The 17,550-nt window shown below is 39.8% G+C and overlaps 1 protein-coding gene across 3 annotated transcripts in view; it reads right to left on the bottom strand.

Moving 5' to 3' along the window:
- Positions 1-1,892: 1,892 nt before the first annotated feature.
- Positions 1,893-17,550, bottom strand: part of LOC117402036 (sphingosine 1-phosphate receptor 2) — a 32,874-nt gene continuing 17,216 nt past the window's right edge. For all 3 annotated transcript variants that reach the window (XM_059006919.1, XM_059006921.1, XM_059006920.1), the window contains exon 2: positions 1,893-6,850. In XM_059006919.1, the coding sequence (XP_058862902.1) occupies positions 5,660-6,721 (1,062 nt within the window). In that variant the 5' untranslated portion in view covers positions 6,722-6,850 and the 3' untranslated portion in view covers positions 1,893-5,659. The remainder of the gene's footprint in view (positions 6,851-17,550) is intronic.

The following is a 17,550-nucleotide window of genomic DNA, read 5'->3' as shown; positions in this document are numbered from 1 at the left end:
CCACAATGCATTGCACATGGAAAGATATACAGTCACATACACACACAAATGCATACAAAAAAAAAAAAGAAAACACATACAAAAGTCCACAGGGTTACATCACGTCAGACACCAGAATGCAAAAAAAAAAAAAAAGTAGGCGGGGCTAGTAATGTCCCTCCAAAGTGCTTAAGCTATTTCTCATTGGTTGTTGAGCTCAATAGACAATTGCTTAACCCCGCAGTGGGGCAATGCTGCCCGTTTTCATGACAGGGGAGTGCTACTGCCATTGTGATTGGCTAATTGTGATTGTAATGGCAGTTCTGATTGGTTCAGAAGAGAAAGAAGCCCCCTCTCTGTTTACCGTTGCCCTTTTGTGGTCTTGACAATGAGTCTGGGGTATTTCAGTGCAATTTTCCCCTTCATTCTTTTCATGATCAGAGAAGCAGTTTACTGTCTATTTTAAGCGGCCAATTAATTTTTCAGTTGTATTCATGTAATTTTACACATTCCATTTAGACTTCACTTAACGCTTAACAAAAACAATAGCACTTAATGGGTCAAATACCAAAAAGTATGGCCAGCAAGTTTGCACTGAGCAAACCCAATCTAAAAGCATGTGGAGAAAATGGCAGCATAAAGCTAGAAATCACCGAGAACAGTGAACACCACAAAAAGTACAACAAATTCCAACACGCTGAAATGGAACCGTTTTGCTTCTTTCTCTTCAATATTAAATGACTTGGCATTGAGGACTGCCAAGGTTAAGACAACCAAAGCCTCCCAGATTTTCTTAAACAGATGTTTCCCTCTAATATATCTCAGTGCAGTTCTGCTTTTCATCTTAAACCACAGTTACAGCGGGCTGATCTCGAACCCGATACGCAATGGCATTTTCCTGAGAAGAATCTGTATCTGCAGTCTACAGTGATTACACAGATCTACATTGAAACATACAGCTGTTATAGATTAGCTGGACTGCAGTTACAGTGCAATAGGGAACTATTTTCTTAACTATTCCTCAGTCAACGTGTACATATAGTCTTGGTTCCAATTTCATTTAGTAGGGTTGCCTAAACATGGGACGTGCTCTTAAGGGTATTTTCCCATGGAGTAACACAAATATAATACAGGTAGTTTAGTTGTACCAATCAGATTGGCTGGTCATGCACCTATTGCAGGGAAGGAAATAAGACCCCCCATTGCATAGCAGTTTGATCCATTCTTGGTTTTACTATGAGTGTAATAAGACACAAATGAGCTTGTCACCTACATACTGTGGCTGATCAAGCTTGTAGTAAAACTTGGAATGGGTGAAACCGCTATGCAGTAGGAGTCTTATTTCCATCCCTCTATTGGCTTTCAAAGCTGGTTTTTAAACGCAGCAAGCTTGCAGAAATGAATGAGGCACAAGGGACACAGATGCTATTTTTCTTGTTTTTGCAAGGAGGTGTGCGAAACAGGGTTTAAAATGTACTGACAGGTTGGATCTGGTCATCCAAATGGTCATTTCGAACAACCGCTCAATTCCTTGTGTACCTGAAGGGGTTAAAAGAGACCATCTCCCCATCATCTGTAGGGAACGTGCAAGCAACAGCTCTCTGCAAGTTCAGAGTTCTGCCGGAAATTCAGACCAATGTCATCAAAACACTTTAATAATAACAGTATCCTGTAAACAGCAGGAACTTCCTGGTGTAAAACACAGGAATTCCTTTGAATAAGTTGGGCCAAAGCCCTTTCTTATTCTACAGTAGGATACAATGCTTTTTTTGTGTGTGTCGGTGGGTTTAAACAAAACGAAGGTACGGCATGATTATTATTATTTTTTGTTTCTATTTTAAGGAAGGGAGAGGGGGGAGGGGGCTAGTGGTTAGGGTCGCTTTTTAATTTTCTAAATAGGAATATGCTGAAAATACTGCTTAGCATATCCTTTGGGGACATCCTAGGATGTAATCAGGAGATATTACTAACCAGTTCTAATTTATCACATTCAAAACAGATAGAACATATTTTCTGTCCAGATTAGACCAAATCTTGTTTCTGCTGCCCCTGATGAAAATAACTGAATCAAAAGAGAAAAAAATTGGAACCAATGGCAATACAGATGCGTGACTGTCAGTTAATCTGCACTAGCTAGCACTGTAACTGCAACATATCACAGTAATTCCATTGCAATCGTAGTTTTAACATGCATTTGAACTGCAATTTACAAACCGCTTGAACGATGTCGCCTTCGAAATCACATTAGCAGATCGCGTCCTTTTTAAACAAAAACAAAAACGCCAACAAACAGTCTGGGTATGACTTCAATATATCTTCAAATTTCTTTTTTCTATTAATTTTTTTTTTTTTTTTTGGAAGTGCTTTAAAAAATTACGATTTTTCTACACATTAAAAACTTCTCATCGAACAACAATAATACTGTGCTGTGACGTCACACTTTCACATTAAACATTCTAGACAAGAGTCGGATTCAGTACAAAAATACAGAGCAACTTTCTTTTTTCCCACAGCCCTACGGCACTACACAAGGGCACACCCTAAACGCAAGTAGCAACAGTGAATGATTCTGTTTAAGTGAGTCATTAGACCTAATTAAGGCTGAACACGCACACACAGTGTTATGGAACAATACGGCATGCAGCGTGGATCTTCTGTGCTACAGTATGCATGCAGCATGCAACTTCAGACTGCAGTGCAATGCATACATGTCTGTCACATGACAAGAAGATGGTGTGATGCATTGGTAATATGCTAATGGTCTCAGGACCACGGTGCAGCGTTTGTTCAGTATGCATCGCCATGGCTGGTGATGGTCTGCTGATGGATCTATCTCCAGGGTAATACACTGGGATTACAATGGCATCCCAACACAGCATAAACTCCAGCTCAGAAAAAGCCTTGCACCATCGGCGTATTGGTTTCCACAGTACGGTACATTATAAAATGAAAACGGCTTGTCTTTCTGTACCACGTACTAACTCTTCATACTGCTTCACGTGACATGTGTGTCCAGCCTGTACAAGTTCCTCTGTATCTTTTCAATTGAATCTGCCTCCAACTCTAGCTATATATATATATATATATATATATATATATATATATATATATATATATATATATATATATCCTCAATAGTGGCAATGGATTGAAAAACATATTTCTGTTAACATAGAGAGTAGGCAGGAGACACATTGAACACATTACATGCAATACTTGCTATATATACTATATATATATATATATATATATATATATATATATATATGAATCATCCCCAAGGATAGAAACAAGACTCCCGTTGCACTGCTGCTTGATCCAGTCCAGGTTTTGCAATCAGAGTAAAACCTGGAATGCTTCAGACTGCTTTGCAATGGGAACCTTATTTTTTATTTTGTTCTTTAGAAGAACGGACACTTTTAAGGCTGCTCTCCTATGAAGACTGTAGGTTAAACCGGCAGTGACAGAAGGATGCCTTGCTCAATGTGCTTTTTCATTATTTAAGTTTCACAGACTGTGTCGGTTTTTGTACACATGCGTGCGTCGGCCCAAGATTAAATAGATAACAGCTCCGATGCAGCGCTTATAGTCAGACTTTAAATTCTTTTAAATCTGTATATTACTTTTCTTTTGCTGCTCTAAAACATTCCAGCCACAGCCACTGGTCAGCGGTGCTCAATAATGGTTTAATCCGTGGGTATTAATAGAATGTTATCACATTGTGTTATAATGGTATTTTCACTAGATTCACGACCACCGTGCAGCATACAGTCTGTTCAATTAGTTAATTGTTAGTTAGTCTTATGACTCCACTGGGTGGTTGTGCATGGAATGGACAGAGGGGTGGATATTTAGTCAGATCGAAAACTGACCCAAGGTGTATTTTCTTTTGTTCTTGACTATAAAACACAAGGAGTCACAGCGAAGCAGGAAACCCCCCATTGAATGAGTGAGTCCAGATTATTTTTCTAACCTTGCTGTGTGTACAGCAAAAAGCATCCCATCGAACCAAAAACCAAAATACGGGGTTATGCTGAGAAACAGATCAAATCAATTAAACTTTTTTTTTTTTTTTTACTACAAATCTACAGATTTTGTGGCTGCAGTAAAAAGGGTCAAGATTTCATTGTTGCAGCAGAACTTGAGCAGTCCTGCAAAACCATCATTCTGCTGCAGCAACTAAAACTATGTGAACTGCAGCCGCTAAATATCAGTGAATTGTTGTGGGCTTTCCCAGATTCACTCATTCTGGTTTGGCATTTACTCCTACTAGTACCGTAGTGATGAGGGGTGTAGATTTCTGTATTGAGCCTGATTAAGCAGGGTCTTACCCAGCAAATCAGAAAAAACGTTTAGCCAAATTATAGTTTTAAAATAATAAATACTGTTTAAAATTAGGGTTTGCCGTATGTATGTCATATTAACATAATGTTTTGTAATTTTAATTAAGTGTGTTTTATATATATGATCTGCTTTATGCCTTTTAAAATCTCCTACATTTTTTATGTTTATATTTTCAAGCATGATAATAGAAGCAAGGTTCAAATATATTTATAGCCTGATTGTGCCTAAAGCAATCTCCTCCCACCTACAACAATGGGTTGCAATGTTGTGTCTGTATTAACCCTTTCCACTCCTGGCTGTAGGCTCTTGCCTTGGTTAGTAGTGGTTTTAAAGTCAATTCCATATTCTCTACATATACAGGGGCCTAAGTGAAATGCATTTTAGTGGATTAGACAACTTTCTTGGATGGCTAAGATGCAAACCATTGCTTGAGCATGGGGACTACACTTCAAGGTCCCTCCAGTCCAGAGCAGGCTTGAGGCATGGAGACTGAACTGCTCCCTCCCTCCCTCACCCCCCTAAGAGAAAGGGTGATCCCTCCAGTCCAGGGCAGGCTTGAGGCATGGAGACTGAACTGCTCCCTCCCTCCCTCACCCCCCTAAGAGAAAGGGTGATCCCTCCAGTCCAGGGCAGGCTTGAGGCACAGAGACTGAACTGCTCCCTCACCCCCTAAGAGAAAGGGTGCTTCCTCCAGTCCAGGGTTTGAATTATAAAGACTGATCTGCTCCCTCCCTCACCCTGTAAGAGAAAGGGTGCTCCCTCCAGTCCAGGGTTGAGGATTCAGTCTCCTGTCCTCTCAGTCTTCCACCTATAACAAGATTGGATTTGTTCACAATTTCTTAAAACAAAAAAAAAACCCCAGCATAACACAAAACCTCCCTCGTCCTGCTTTTGTTCGCTTATACTTCCACCAGATTTTGTACGATATACTGCACTGAACACAACGGCACAGACGCTTGCAATTGATGAATCATCCCACACAAGACTCAAAGCGACAGCAGAACCTCACTATGACAGTTACTTTGGTATCAAAACTCATCCCTGTGTGAGATTCAAATTGATGGAAATGAACCTCAGGACCTAATCTGATGTACCTTTTGGTGAATGCATTCCTAATATCTCTGAGCAGCTCGGCGCAGCATGACTGGACTGAATCCTTTCTGAATTTCACCTCTTGGGTTAGAATTGTCTCCATACAACTTGATCTTAGTGGGCTGTTTGTTTGACAAGCACAACTCTTCTCCTTATAACCTGACAGTCTTTGATATTTGATCGCCCTGTATATATAACCCCCATCCCCCAACAAAAACTCGGGATGTAGACTTAACACTAAAGCTTATACGCACGTTGTACAGTCCTGCATGATGGGGGTCTGGTGTTCGTGTTTGTGGGTGCAGTGTTCTAAAGAGCTGGAGCTCTTAAGAGGAATCATGCAGCGGTCCTTGGAGCGTACGTTTTTCAAGATCCACCAGCAGCAGAGGACCCTCAAGAACTCCTTGCGCATGTCCTTGCTCCTCAGCGTGTAAATGATTGGGTTGAGGAGAGAGTTGAGGGTCGCAAACCCGAAGGTATAATGTGCCTTGTAAAGTATCGGGCAACCCTGGGCGGGGCAGGAGACGTCCAGGATGAGCATGACGAAACTGGGCAGCCAGCAGGCGATGAAGACCCCGAGAACGATGGTGACCGTCTTCAGCAAGGCGTAAGCCGGCGACGCGGCGGCCTCCCGGCGGCTGGACTTGACAATCAGGTAGATGCGCACGTAGAGGATCACAATCGACAGGAGGATGATGGAGAAGATGGTGACCACAAACAAGATGTACATCTTGGAGAACAGAGGCAGGACAGCCGAACACAGCGGAAGGTTGTTCATGCAGTTCCACCCCATTATTGGTAAGCCGCCGAGAACTATGGAAGTTATCCAACAAGCGCCGATCAGGAAGAACATCCGACAGCTCTTGTTGCTTCCATAGACCTTGACCTTGGTGATGGCGATGTAGCGCTCAATGGCGATGGCCAGCAGACTGAAAACAGACGCTGCCAAGGCTATAAAAGCTGTACCTTCCCGTATAAACCACTGGACAGGGAAGAGTTCAAAGGTTCTGCGTCCGGACCACAAGATGTTTGCAATGTAGGCCGATCCGGCCAGAAGGTCTGAAAACGCCAAGTTGCCGATGAAGAAGTACATGGCGGAATGGAACTTCTTGTTCTGAAAGACCGCGATCAGGACCAGCAGGTTTTCCAAAATGATGACGCAGCACACCAGTACGAACAAGATGGACATCGTGGGGAGGCCGTCCTTGGTGCTGGCCATGACGCCAGCCTTGGAGACATTCTTTGTGTATCTGTAATGCTCCTCGATGACGGACAAGTTGTAATACTGTCCATATAGGCTCCTCATGGTGACAGTTTTGCAGTACTAGAAGGCTTGGCAGGGAGTCATTCTTGTCCTGGGGTTGTTCCTGACACGCAAGCAGTGGTCATGTCAGTGTCGTTAACCCAAGGAGCCAGGAAAGCACTTGAGGATCACCTGTGAAGGGAAACACAAAGATGACTATGAGTCTAATGAGTCAGTCGCCAAGTGTAATACATTTCCTGGAAGGCAAGTCACGCAAACAGAGAACTTTTCAAGTGTAGTACACATGTTTATAACACACGTGTGCAACATCTTTGCCATGTTTTTATTGAAACCGCACATTTCAAAGCTGTACAGAGAACGGAAGTGCATGCAAAATTTATGAAAGGAATTTTATAGCTGCAGTCACTTTACCCAGTAATGCCCACACATTTTTGAAATTTGAAAAGCTACTTTTATTGGATGGATTTAAAAAGAATAATAATATAGGGGGGTGGCTAAGCATTGCATCGTACAGTACGGGACGCAGAAATGGGAATTACAGGGTTAAGGTAGTGGAAGGTTATGGAACTTTTCCAGATCACTGTTGAAAAATGAAACGCTGTTATATAGTCTGTGTTCACAGTAGACGGTGTGGGAGTTTAATAAAGGAGTCTGATACACACACTTAGCATGTCTGGGAAGCGGGCCAGCATGAAGAGTAAGAGAAAGGTCAACTACAGATGTATAACCCACAAGGTAAAGTTAAACTGTCTCTTGCAAAAACCTTAAGCGCTGGGAGCTAAAACTGACAAGGAGGTTTTCTCTTTATTGCAAGCAGAACAGGAACTGTACAAACCCAAATCTATATAAAAAGAAAACGTCATGTTGCTGAATAGGCAGATCTCTGTGTCCCAAAGAATTGCATTGTACTTTCCAATAAGGAAGCAGATGGTACTGTATTTAAATGCCTAAAAAAAATAACTCATTTTCAAAGTTTTTTCTTGTTATTTATTCAGATATTTGCATGCTGTTGTTGTTGTTGACAATAATAATAATAATAATAATAATAATAATAATAATAATAATAATAATAATAATAATAATAATAATAATAATAATAATGCATGTTGTATTAACTGCAAACGATAATGCAATGCAATGGTTCTGTACTGAGGTGCAATGGTAGAATAAGGGGATCTGAAATGTGATTAGCAGAGTGTACCTAGTAGAATACATGCCACTGTGCAGTGCACAGCCCGCTTGTTAGGGTCCTGGGGCACAAACGTACTGCTGGTGATCAACTGCAGTCCAGTACCTTTGTACCAGTGCTTCAGTGGCAGGACCACTGCAATATTTGTTCCAAATCCATGGTGTTGCCGTTTCTGCAGATGCTATGGTCTGCTGGTGGTTCTCCACTCCTCCCTTCTAAGCACACGGTCTGCCTCCTATTACAGTAGGTGGTTCTAAACTTACTTTTACACAGCTTCCATTCATGCTCTTTGGTTCTACTCTCTGTGCTGAATGTGAAGTCGAAGACTTGGTTATCTGTACCAGTTTGCATTTTACAAACCCTTTTTTGTAATCTCTAGCGACGCATCCTGTTTGCATACATCGTGCAGCAGTGCATTCAAATCTCATCAGTGCAACGAAGGGTTAACAAAACAACGACGTTCCAATGTTCTTCGCCTGATCAGTGCTGCAGATGTAATAAATGAAACCGTTAATATGAAAATCGGATGTTAATTCTATGTGACCGAATGCAAAACCTTTGATAAAAACATCAAACGTTAAAAACTTTAATATAGCCATGGGGTTCATTTTCAAACAAAAAGGTACCAGATCTCATATTTATGATTCAAGTTCTCCTCTGCTTGTTGGTTTCGTGTCTTATTGTTGGTGTCGGTAGCTGCATGCTGGCCTTTGCCTCGCTGTGTTTAAACATAATCTCCAGGTTTGAACAATACCAGCGGCGGGGCGACTGATCTGATGAACAGGAGCGATGATACTGTTGTTGTTAAGAGCTCTAGTTTTTGGGGGCTTCGGGTGTAAAAGAAAACCTGGTAATTTCTTATTCATAAACACCCTAAAATATATTTTTACAGTACACTTTTGTCATTCAATTTGTGGAAAAAACATTTTTTTATTGTGCATGTTATGTATATAGAGTTCTTTTTTTGCAACAATGTTGCTACTTACAGTTTTGGAATTTTTAAACCCATTTGTGTCGATGGCGTTTGAGAAGTTACCCTGCCAAAACTTTGATGAAACACCTATGCATTATAAAATATATACATAGATTGCAAACGTGGTACAATTATACACGCAGTGACTGAAGAGAATATACACAATATATGCCTTGATCTTGTGGTTTATCAGACTACCAAAAGCAAGGTTTATAGAAAGCTTAGAGGCTTGGAGACAGGCAGGCACATGCATGCATGAGGGTCTGCATTTCAACAAGGCTATAAAGAATGAGAGCATGAAGGCAGGAGGGGTGGAGTGTGGATGCTTGTGTCGTTACCTTAGATATTCTACACCTGGGGATAAAGTGATAAACTAGCATATGATTTCTTGTTCCAGGGCATGCCCAGATGAGCACACAAAGAGATAAAAAAATTTAAAAAAAACAACGGCTGCCCAGTGTGTCTGCATGCCTGTCTGTGCCTCACTCGCTCGTTCAGATGCGGTTTCAGTCACTCACTCTCTGTTATTTCATTCGTGTTCTCTTACCCAGTTGAGTGTATTTTCAGCTACTTCTTATTTTGAAAAATCTCTCGGTTTCATAACCTGTAGCATCACAGCCGCGAGCGACAAGCTACAGTTTTTAATTTGACACCTAAAAATAATTTATCTGTTTACATCATCCCAACATGGCTAAAAAATTCACATCACCTTGAATTTTAGGATTGAGACATAATTTAAAAACTATACGAACATAATTTAGATCTTTTGTACTCAAGAAACTACTAAATGATATTGAAAAAGAAAAAGTCTACTGGAAGCCACAACAGTAGTACAGTAATATTTCATGTTCGATTTCGAAATGTCGCATTTTTCAATTTTGTGTCAGTTTTTCGTTAAGTATATGGAAAACTACAAAGCGGTGTGTAATTCAATATGTTAACGTGACATTATTCAGCAGGTTTCATTTGACTTTATGAAGCAACATTAGTTCATTCTATAGGCTGATGCAAAACTTTTGGCCACAGCTGTAGTTCAGACCTGTAGTTCACACCCACTATATATTTGTCAACACAATTTCAAAGGTGTCAAAATGAACAGCCTATATCAAAAGCAGTCACTTTGTCAGGCATCTCATCCCACAGATTATTTATTAAAGCTTAGATAACACTACTACATTATACATATTTTTACACTATATTGTTTGGTCTTGCCTTTCCAGATATCCCTAAATTAGCTCGCAGATAAGTGGAGAGGCTGACCGTGGGGAAGCCATGAGCAGGGGGGCAGGATAGCTGCCCTCCCCCGTTAGACGAAGCCGAAAAGCAAGTGAAGGCTGGGGAGGAGGAGGTGACAAACTCTGACGCACAGCGGGGACGCAGCGGATTGAGGTAGGATATAAATCCCTTCCTTGTCGATCATTGGACATATTGTTCATCCGAGGACGAACAAGATACTAGCTGTTTCATTGACGATTTGATCTGGTATTGGAAGCACCTAAAATAGACATTTTCGTGATTTGATCGAAGGTTAAGAGTGAGCTCCCTGCCTGAACCACGGCTTTGCAAATTGAACTTGCGAATATGCAGAGACTCAACATGCCTGTGCTGAGACAATGTTGACAGTGATAAAAACGTGCAGCCTTGCCTGTCTCTACAATGCATCCATTAAAACCGTTTCGACTGACGCCAGAAGCACGGTATTCAGCCCCTGTCATCACTGAACTGAATTCCGCGGCGCTATAAACTCGACACACTGGTTCTGTTGAACTAAAACTGCATTGCATCGCATTGGAGGAATGCAGTGTCTTATTGGCTCATTTCTGTTGCCCATGTGGAGTGAAAACCAAATGCTGTAAAACTGCATTCCGAAGAGTGCAGTAAAATTGGAATGTGTCAATTTTTGTCATAGTTTTTTTAAATGCTTAGAGCTGTCACTACCATTTTAAAGAAGTAAAATCACCCTCATCTTCAGCTTCTGTATTTTGATGTTGTCGGGCATGGTTTACTAATACATAGCACACACTAATATTGATGTGATACTGTACAGCCATCTGAAATAAGCAACAATAAAGGCAGTCTCAAATATATCTGAGGTTTTAAAGGGACTTTTTGTTAGAAAAAAAACCATGCAACAATGTAATGCCCGGAAACAACAGACAGGCAGTGAAACAACTTACTCTGTCAACAACTGCGGTTGGGTTGAAGAAAGATGCACTGGAAAGATTACAATGCAATGCAATTATAATGTGATTCATGGAGAAGAAGAACGTGGCGCACAGTGTATCTGGATTCAATTTAACTTTGTTTTGCAAAACATTCACTGCTGATGTCAGTTAATTGCAAACTGAGCTTAAAATGCCCTGCAAGATTCCCTCTAAATTATTATTATTATTATTATTATTATTATTATTAATTAATTAATTAATTAATTAATTAATTAATTAATTAATTAATTTTGCAGATGCCTTTATCCAAGGTGACTTACAGGGCAGTACAGGGTTACAATGCAAGATTGACATATAAATACAGTGTAGTTTGCAGTAAGTGTAACAATACTAGTAGAATACAATATGAAATGGGATGCATTAGGATTACAAGTCATTTCTATAATGACACATTAGTGCAGTAATACATTAGCTGAGAACGTGGTGTTTAAGCCAGGCAAGTCCAGTGCATAGCAGAAGGGATAGATCATGATAGTCAATATCATAATAATAATAATAATAATAATAATAATAATAATAATAATAATAATAATAATAATAATAATAACTGAACTTTGGTTGTGCAAATCTTTTAAATCTTTTGACTTGCATGACAATCAGGGGCTGTTACTTTGCATCTAAAACACTGGCAGCTCTCTGCTTGACTGTACAGGCTTTCTAAAATAAGCAGAGAGGAAGATCTAGCTCCGCTGTATATGACTAAACTGCATCCTGTTAGTGATTTGAGCTCAGGGGGAGTGCAGCGAAAACAGAGGTCTTGTAGCCAAGCAGAGCTATTGACCAAAGCCATTATTATTATTATGATTTATTTCTTAGCAGACGCCCTTATCCAGTGTGACTTACAATTGTTACAAGATATCACATTATTTTTACATACAATTACCCATTTATACAGTTGTGTTTTTACAGGAGCAATCTAGGTAAAGTACCTTGCTCAAGGGTACAGCAGCAGTGTCCCCCACCTGGGATTTAACCCACGACCCTCCAGTCAAGAGTCCAGAGCCCTAACCACTACTCCACACTGCTGCCCATCACCACAACTGCAAATGACCTTCCGTGGCAATGCAGTACGATAGTAGCTCACTGGTTCAGCTTTGAAGGGCCGTGTCAATGGTATGACCCACTGGTACCATGGCATCCCAGTAGTGATATCTCCACATTCACTATGGCATGAACCAGCGCCCTTCTAAAAGCTTCCCATGGCAATTTAGCAACCCCCCCCCCTTTTTATATAATATGCATTTACCATCATTTTTGTTTTTTTAAATCTGTTTTACCACACCTCTCTGGGCTTTTCAATGCTTTCACTGCTTTCTTACATTTTGCTCCTATGGTAAACTTTTTGCAATGGGTCTGACCTGTTTTTGTGATGCTGCACCACTTTTGTACTGGAGGATTCTTCAGGGTGATAAGTCAGTATGACAACAAGACCTACTTTCCAAACTTTTCTGTCAAAGTATCTACAGCTGTGGCCAAACCTTTTTGCATCACCCTACATAATTAATTTTTGCTTCATAAAGTGGAATGAAACCTGCTGAATAATGTTATGTTTACATGTTGAATTACATACCACTTTGTAGTTTCCCATATACTTAACACAAACAAATTAAAAAATGTGCCGCACTGCTATTATGGCTTCCGGTAGGCTTTTGCGATATCATTTTGTAGTTTATGGCAAACCGCAGCACACCATAGTACACTTTTAGAAGCGTAGACTGTAGTGTTTCAGGCTGTTTAAATACAATGAATAAGGAATTTGCTATCCACGTTTCTAGATAGTGTTACATGGAAGTTATGTAAATATTACACTCCTGTTTGGCACTTATGAACTTACTGTGGAACACTGATATAAAATTAAATATATATGTGTGTGTGTGTGTGTATGTGTGTGTGTGTGTGTGTATGTGTAGGTAGTTTTATATATATGTGTGTAGGTAGTTTTATATTTAGTAACAGGTGGGCAAACTCTGCGTTAATAAATGTGGTTATCGTGGGGGTACGAAAGCACTTTCATCTCAGGATTTAAGATCTCACTTCCAGGAAAGCTGTGCAGAAGTGAAAATGAAAACATCACCAGACTGTAGTCGGGTTTTCCCCCCTGTGTGCCGCGGCATAAAGCCGTCAGACACCCATGAAATGTCTGGGCCTCAGAAGTACAAACTCCTACTGCTGTGCTGAGCAAGTCATTCAAATCCAACGGGGGAAGAAAACCACTTTTGAATGTCAAATGTGTTTTTGGAGGCGCTTGTTCCAAATTGAAAATGGAAACTCGTAATGTAATTGCCTCCTGCAGAGAGCAGAGAGGACGGGGAAATTTCCCCGGGGCCCAACGCCCCGAAAGGGGGCCCTGATGAAGAGGGAACTTTTTTTTAAAACATATATAAAATGTTTTAAAACAACTAGCCCTGCTCAAGACCCTTTGCGTTCCCACCACCACATTAAAAAGAAAAACTCCTGTACTGCACAGCGAGCCGATGTGCTTCTGTGATGTAATGATTGTGTATCCAGGCGCTGTCAAACACTTCCTTTCACTTCCTTTTATGTATTTTTTTTAAGTCTTTAAAAAACTTTAAAAGAACCCTAAAGTTGCACAATATATACCACAGTATGAATTATTCTATTACTAAGATCTATAATTTGCTCAGAACAATGTGGTGCTGCAGTTTGTTAGAAAAATTGTATTGAGTAAAATAGATAAAGTACTTTCTTCAGCTGGTGGTAAACACAATTAGAGAATGATCGGTTATATCGCTTAAAATACAAATATATTTATAATACAGGCTATTAGTTAAGAGCCGAGATGAGGCTCTGGATATATAAAATAAGTATTACACGTGGAGTTTGTACAAAAAAAAAAATTTATTCACTTACCTAAAAAATAAATTTGAATACTGTAAATAACTTAAACATAACTACTTTGAGAAAAAGTAAACTATCCTGCTGCAGATTTTAATAGAGATATTGAAGCTTCTACGCGTCGTTGACAGTTTCCTTCAAACTCATTATCAGAATACTGTATCGGTTGAAATGATCTCCCTCAGACACTGCTAAGATTTCAGATATCATTGCTTGGTTTAGAAGCTTGGTTTAGACTACAGTATACTACAAAGTCGGATGAATGTAGTATCATGGGGGGGTGGGGGGAGTGGGGGGGGGGGCGACAGAGGGACATATCAATCCTTCCCCGGGGCCCATGATGGCTCTCGGTGGCCCTGCACTCAGCTCCTTAGGATTTTAAGAATTTCAATCAAGTGTTCCATAACCCTTCTGAGCTTTAGGCTGAGCAGATACTCTTAAAGCCAGAGGACAAGTCTGGTTTCTCTATGCTGTGGCCATGATAGGTTTTCACTGTACGAAAATACTGACTTTATTACAGCAATATTGACTGGAGTTAAGTCTGGCTCACTGGGGGCCTCTTTAAGGTATGTGAGTATCAGTTTTATTAATTGTAGCTAACTAAATAGTCCCATGAAATGTATCTGCCACGCACATCCATTTATTATGGAGGCTGTGTGGTCCAGTGGTTAAAGAAACGGGCTTGTAACCAAGAGATCCACAGTTCAAATCCCACCTCAGCCACTGACTCATTGTGTGACCCTGAGCAAGTCACTTCACCTCCTTATTATTATTATTATTTATTTCTTAGCTGACGCCCTTATCCAGGGCGACTTACAATTGTTACAAGATATCACATTATTTTTTTTTACATACAATTACCCATTTATACAGTTGGGTTTTTACTAGAGCAATCTAGGTAAAGTACCTTGCTCAAGGGTACAGCAGCAGTGTCCCCACTAGGGATTGAACCCACAACCCTCCGGTCAAGAGTCCAGAGCCCTAACCACTACTCCACACTGCTGCCCACCTCCTTGTGCTCCGTCTTTCGAGTGAGACGTAGTTGTAAGTAACTCTGCAGCTGATGCATAGTTCACACACCCTAGTCTCTGTAAGTCGCCTTGGATAAAGGCATCTGCTAAATAAACAAATAATAATATAAAAATGCAATTTAATGGAATTATTTTGTTTGATGATGTCAGAGGGTAATAGTGTTCCGGCTGTTGACTGCTGAGTGATGTCAGAGGGCAAAAGTGACTGTAAATGACCTGCTGAGTCCTGTAGGCCACATGGTCTAATTGCTGATGGACCATTGGAGTGAGTTTGAATGACAAAACACATGAAATCTCACCAGGAAGTGGCAGGCGCATTTTCATATATGGTGTTGTCTTTGACATATCAAAATTAAAATTAAAACAGAAAGACCTAAGGACCAAGTTAACACTCCTTTAGTTATGGATACAGTTCAGTCTTGATATCAATCTGCTCTCAGAAGATAATGGGGCAACTTTGCTGTATCAAACCCCAAGTCTCCCCCGGTGTGTTGTGCAGTGGCCTGAAACCTAGTCTGCGGAAACCAGGTTCCAAGCCACAAAGTGTCTTTCTGTTCCCTCGGCTTTAGTTTCAATCAGGATGTTTAAACGTGCTACCAAGCAACATTCTGACACACAGAGCAGCCTTGAAGTGTGATAGATATCTCTGTCATCATCTCCCAAAGCACAGCGACACAGCAATCGAAACCGCAAAGGAGAAGGGTGTTAAAGAAACACTTCTCTTCATAGAAAAGGGCTGTCTGGCCTACAGTAGAAACTGACTCACACACAGTCTAATTGCATCGTTCTTGTTACAGAAATGACTTATGATTCATCTTTCTGTGTTTGTCTGTTTGATACAGGAATGTTAATATTTAAGACACATGTTTTTTAATTGGATTTACTGATAATTAAAAATAAATTAATTAATAAATAAATACACACACACAGGTAAGTGGTAGCAACGTGACATTTCAAAATCTAACATGAAGCACTGTACTACTATTGTGGCTTCCGGTGGACTCTTTGCGATATCATTTTGTAGTTTCTTTGATTACAGGATGCAAAATAAATGATGTTTCTATATGTTTTTGTTTTTTTTTTAAATATTGTTTCAGTCCTAAAATTCCAGCTGATGCAAAACTTTTGGCCACAACAGTATTCTGCAAGCATTGTGCTGTATCTCATGTAGTGAAGTTCTGAACAGCCACACAAGAGTTGTTTACAAAGCTGACTATGATCTGAACTTACTGTGGTTTTGTTGCTGTTGTTTTTTTTGAAGGGCTGGTAAGACCACAAACACTGGTATTTCTCTCTAGAGGAGCGGGTCTCGTTTAAAAGATGAGAACATCAAATGTTAAGTGTTATATCTAGATATAGATATAGATATAAATATCGCTCATCTCTTTCCACTGCAGTTAGTAATGCTAGCAAGGTGCAGAGGAAGTCACCCTTGTGTGAAAAAAAAACCCCTTATAACAGTTTCCCATAGTATGAGAACAGCAAAGTGTAATAAAGCCCAGTGCAAGCATGTTAAAGCATATTAATAAACATGTCAAGCAAGGGTAAACTATGCTAAATGCCTAGTATAACCGCCGGAGGGGCATGTTAAAACTGAAAAATAAAATGCTGTGCAAAAATGCTGTGCAAAAATGCTGCGGTAAGCTTTTATAAAGGCGCAGCGGGGTGATTCAGTACTGCTGCATTATTCAGAGTCATCGCTGTTGAAATGACTGCAATTCACAATAGTCTTCTCATCACTAATTCTCAACACCCTGCGAAAAAAGGACTTTAGATTTTATTTTTATTTTTTTCGTGGGACATCTGTCTCTTGTGCCTTACAGCGGTTAAAGGCGACCAGTTTGTTTCAACAGCGACACACATCAAACATCTAATAAGCCTCTACAATGTATTTAAACCCACTGTTGTTTAGAATGGTTTAGCTGTCCCATCAAAATCTTGTTACACGAGTAAATGGGCTGGCAACATAAATTGTAGCAACGTGTTGCCTGTGACGTCACCACGGGGGATTTGACCTGTTACACGAGTTAACTCGCATTCGATACAAATTGCCTTTAATCCAAGCAATATCCAATCATATTTAAGAACTACGTCACGTGGTTCTGGTTTTTAGGTCATATACTTACAAATACCAAACATCAGTACAACTATTTAGTATTGCTGTCATCTTTAAATAATTGAACAACTAATAATAATAATAATAATAATAATAATAATAATAATAATAATAATAATAATAATAATAAATTTATGGTTATATTATCACAGTGCTGCGGAGTAACGGTTTAAAAAAAGGTAACAAAATAACATACTATGGACATCGGTTTAGCAGAGTTACAGTAGCTACGTTTTTATTCCCCTATTATTATTATTATTATTATTATTATTATTATTATTATTATTATTATTATTGATGTCTTTTATACAAAGGTATTTTAAATATTAAGAAGGGGAGACCTGAACAAAAGTGCAGTTCGGGCGTAGTTAACGATAGTTGGACAAAGATTTTAATTAGTTTTAAAAACTTGCTAAACAGTAACTCTCCCAGCATTGGTCGTTATCAAAATAGTCCACTGCCAAAATAACGACGTGTTGAC

This window comes from Acipenser ruthenus, chromosome 34, assembly GCF_902713425.1.
Source record: "Acipenser ruthenus chromosome 34, fAciRut3.2 maternal haplotype, whole genome shotgun sequence".
Lineage (NCBI taxonomy): Eukaryota > Metazoa > Chordata > Actinopteri > Acipenseriformes > Acipenseridae > Acipenser > Acipenser ruthenus.
The sequence above is the reverse complement of the archived record's forward strand: the minus strand, read 5'-3'. Positions and strand labels throughout refer to the sequence as shown.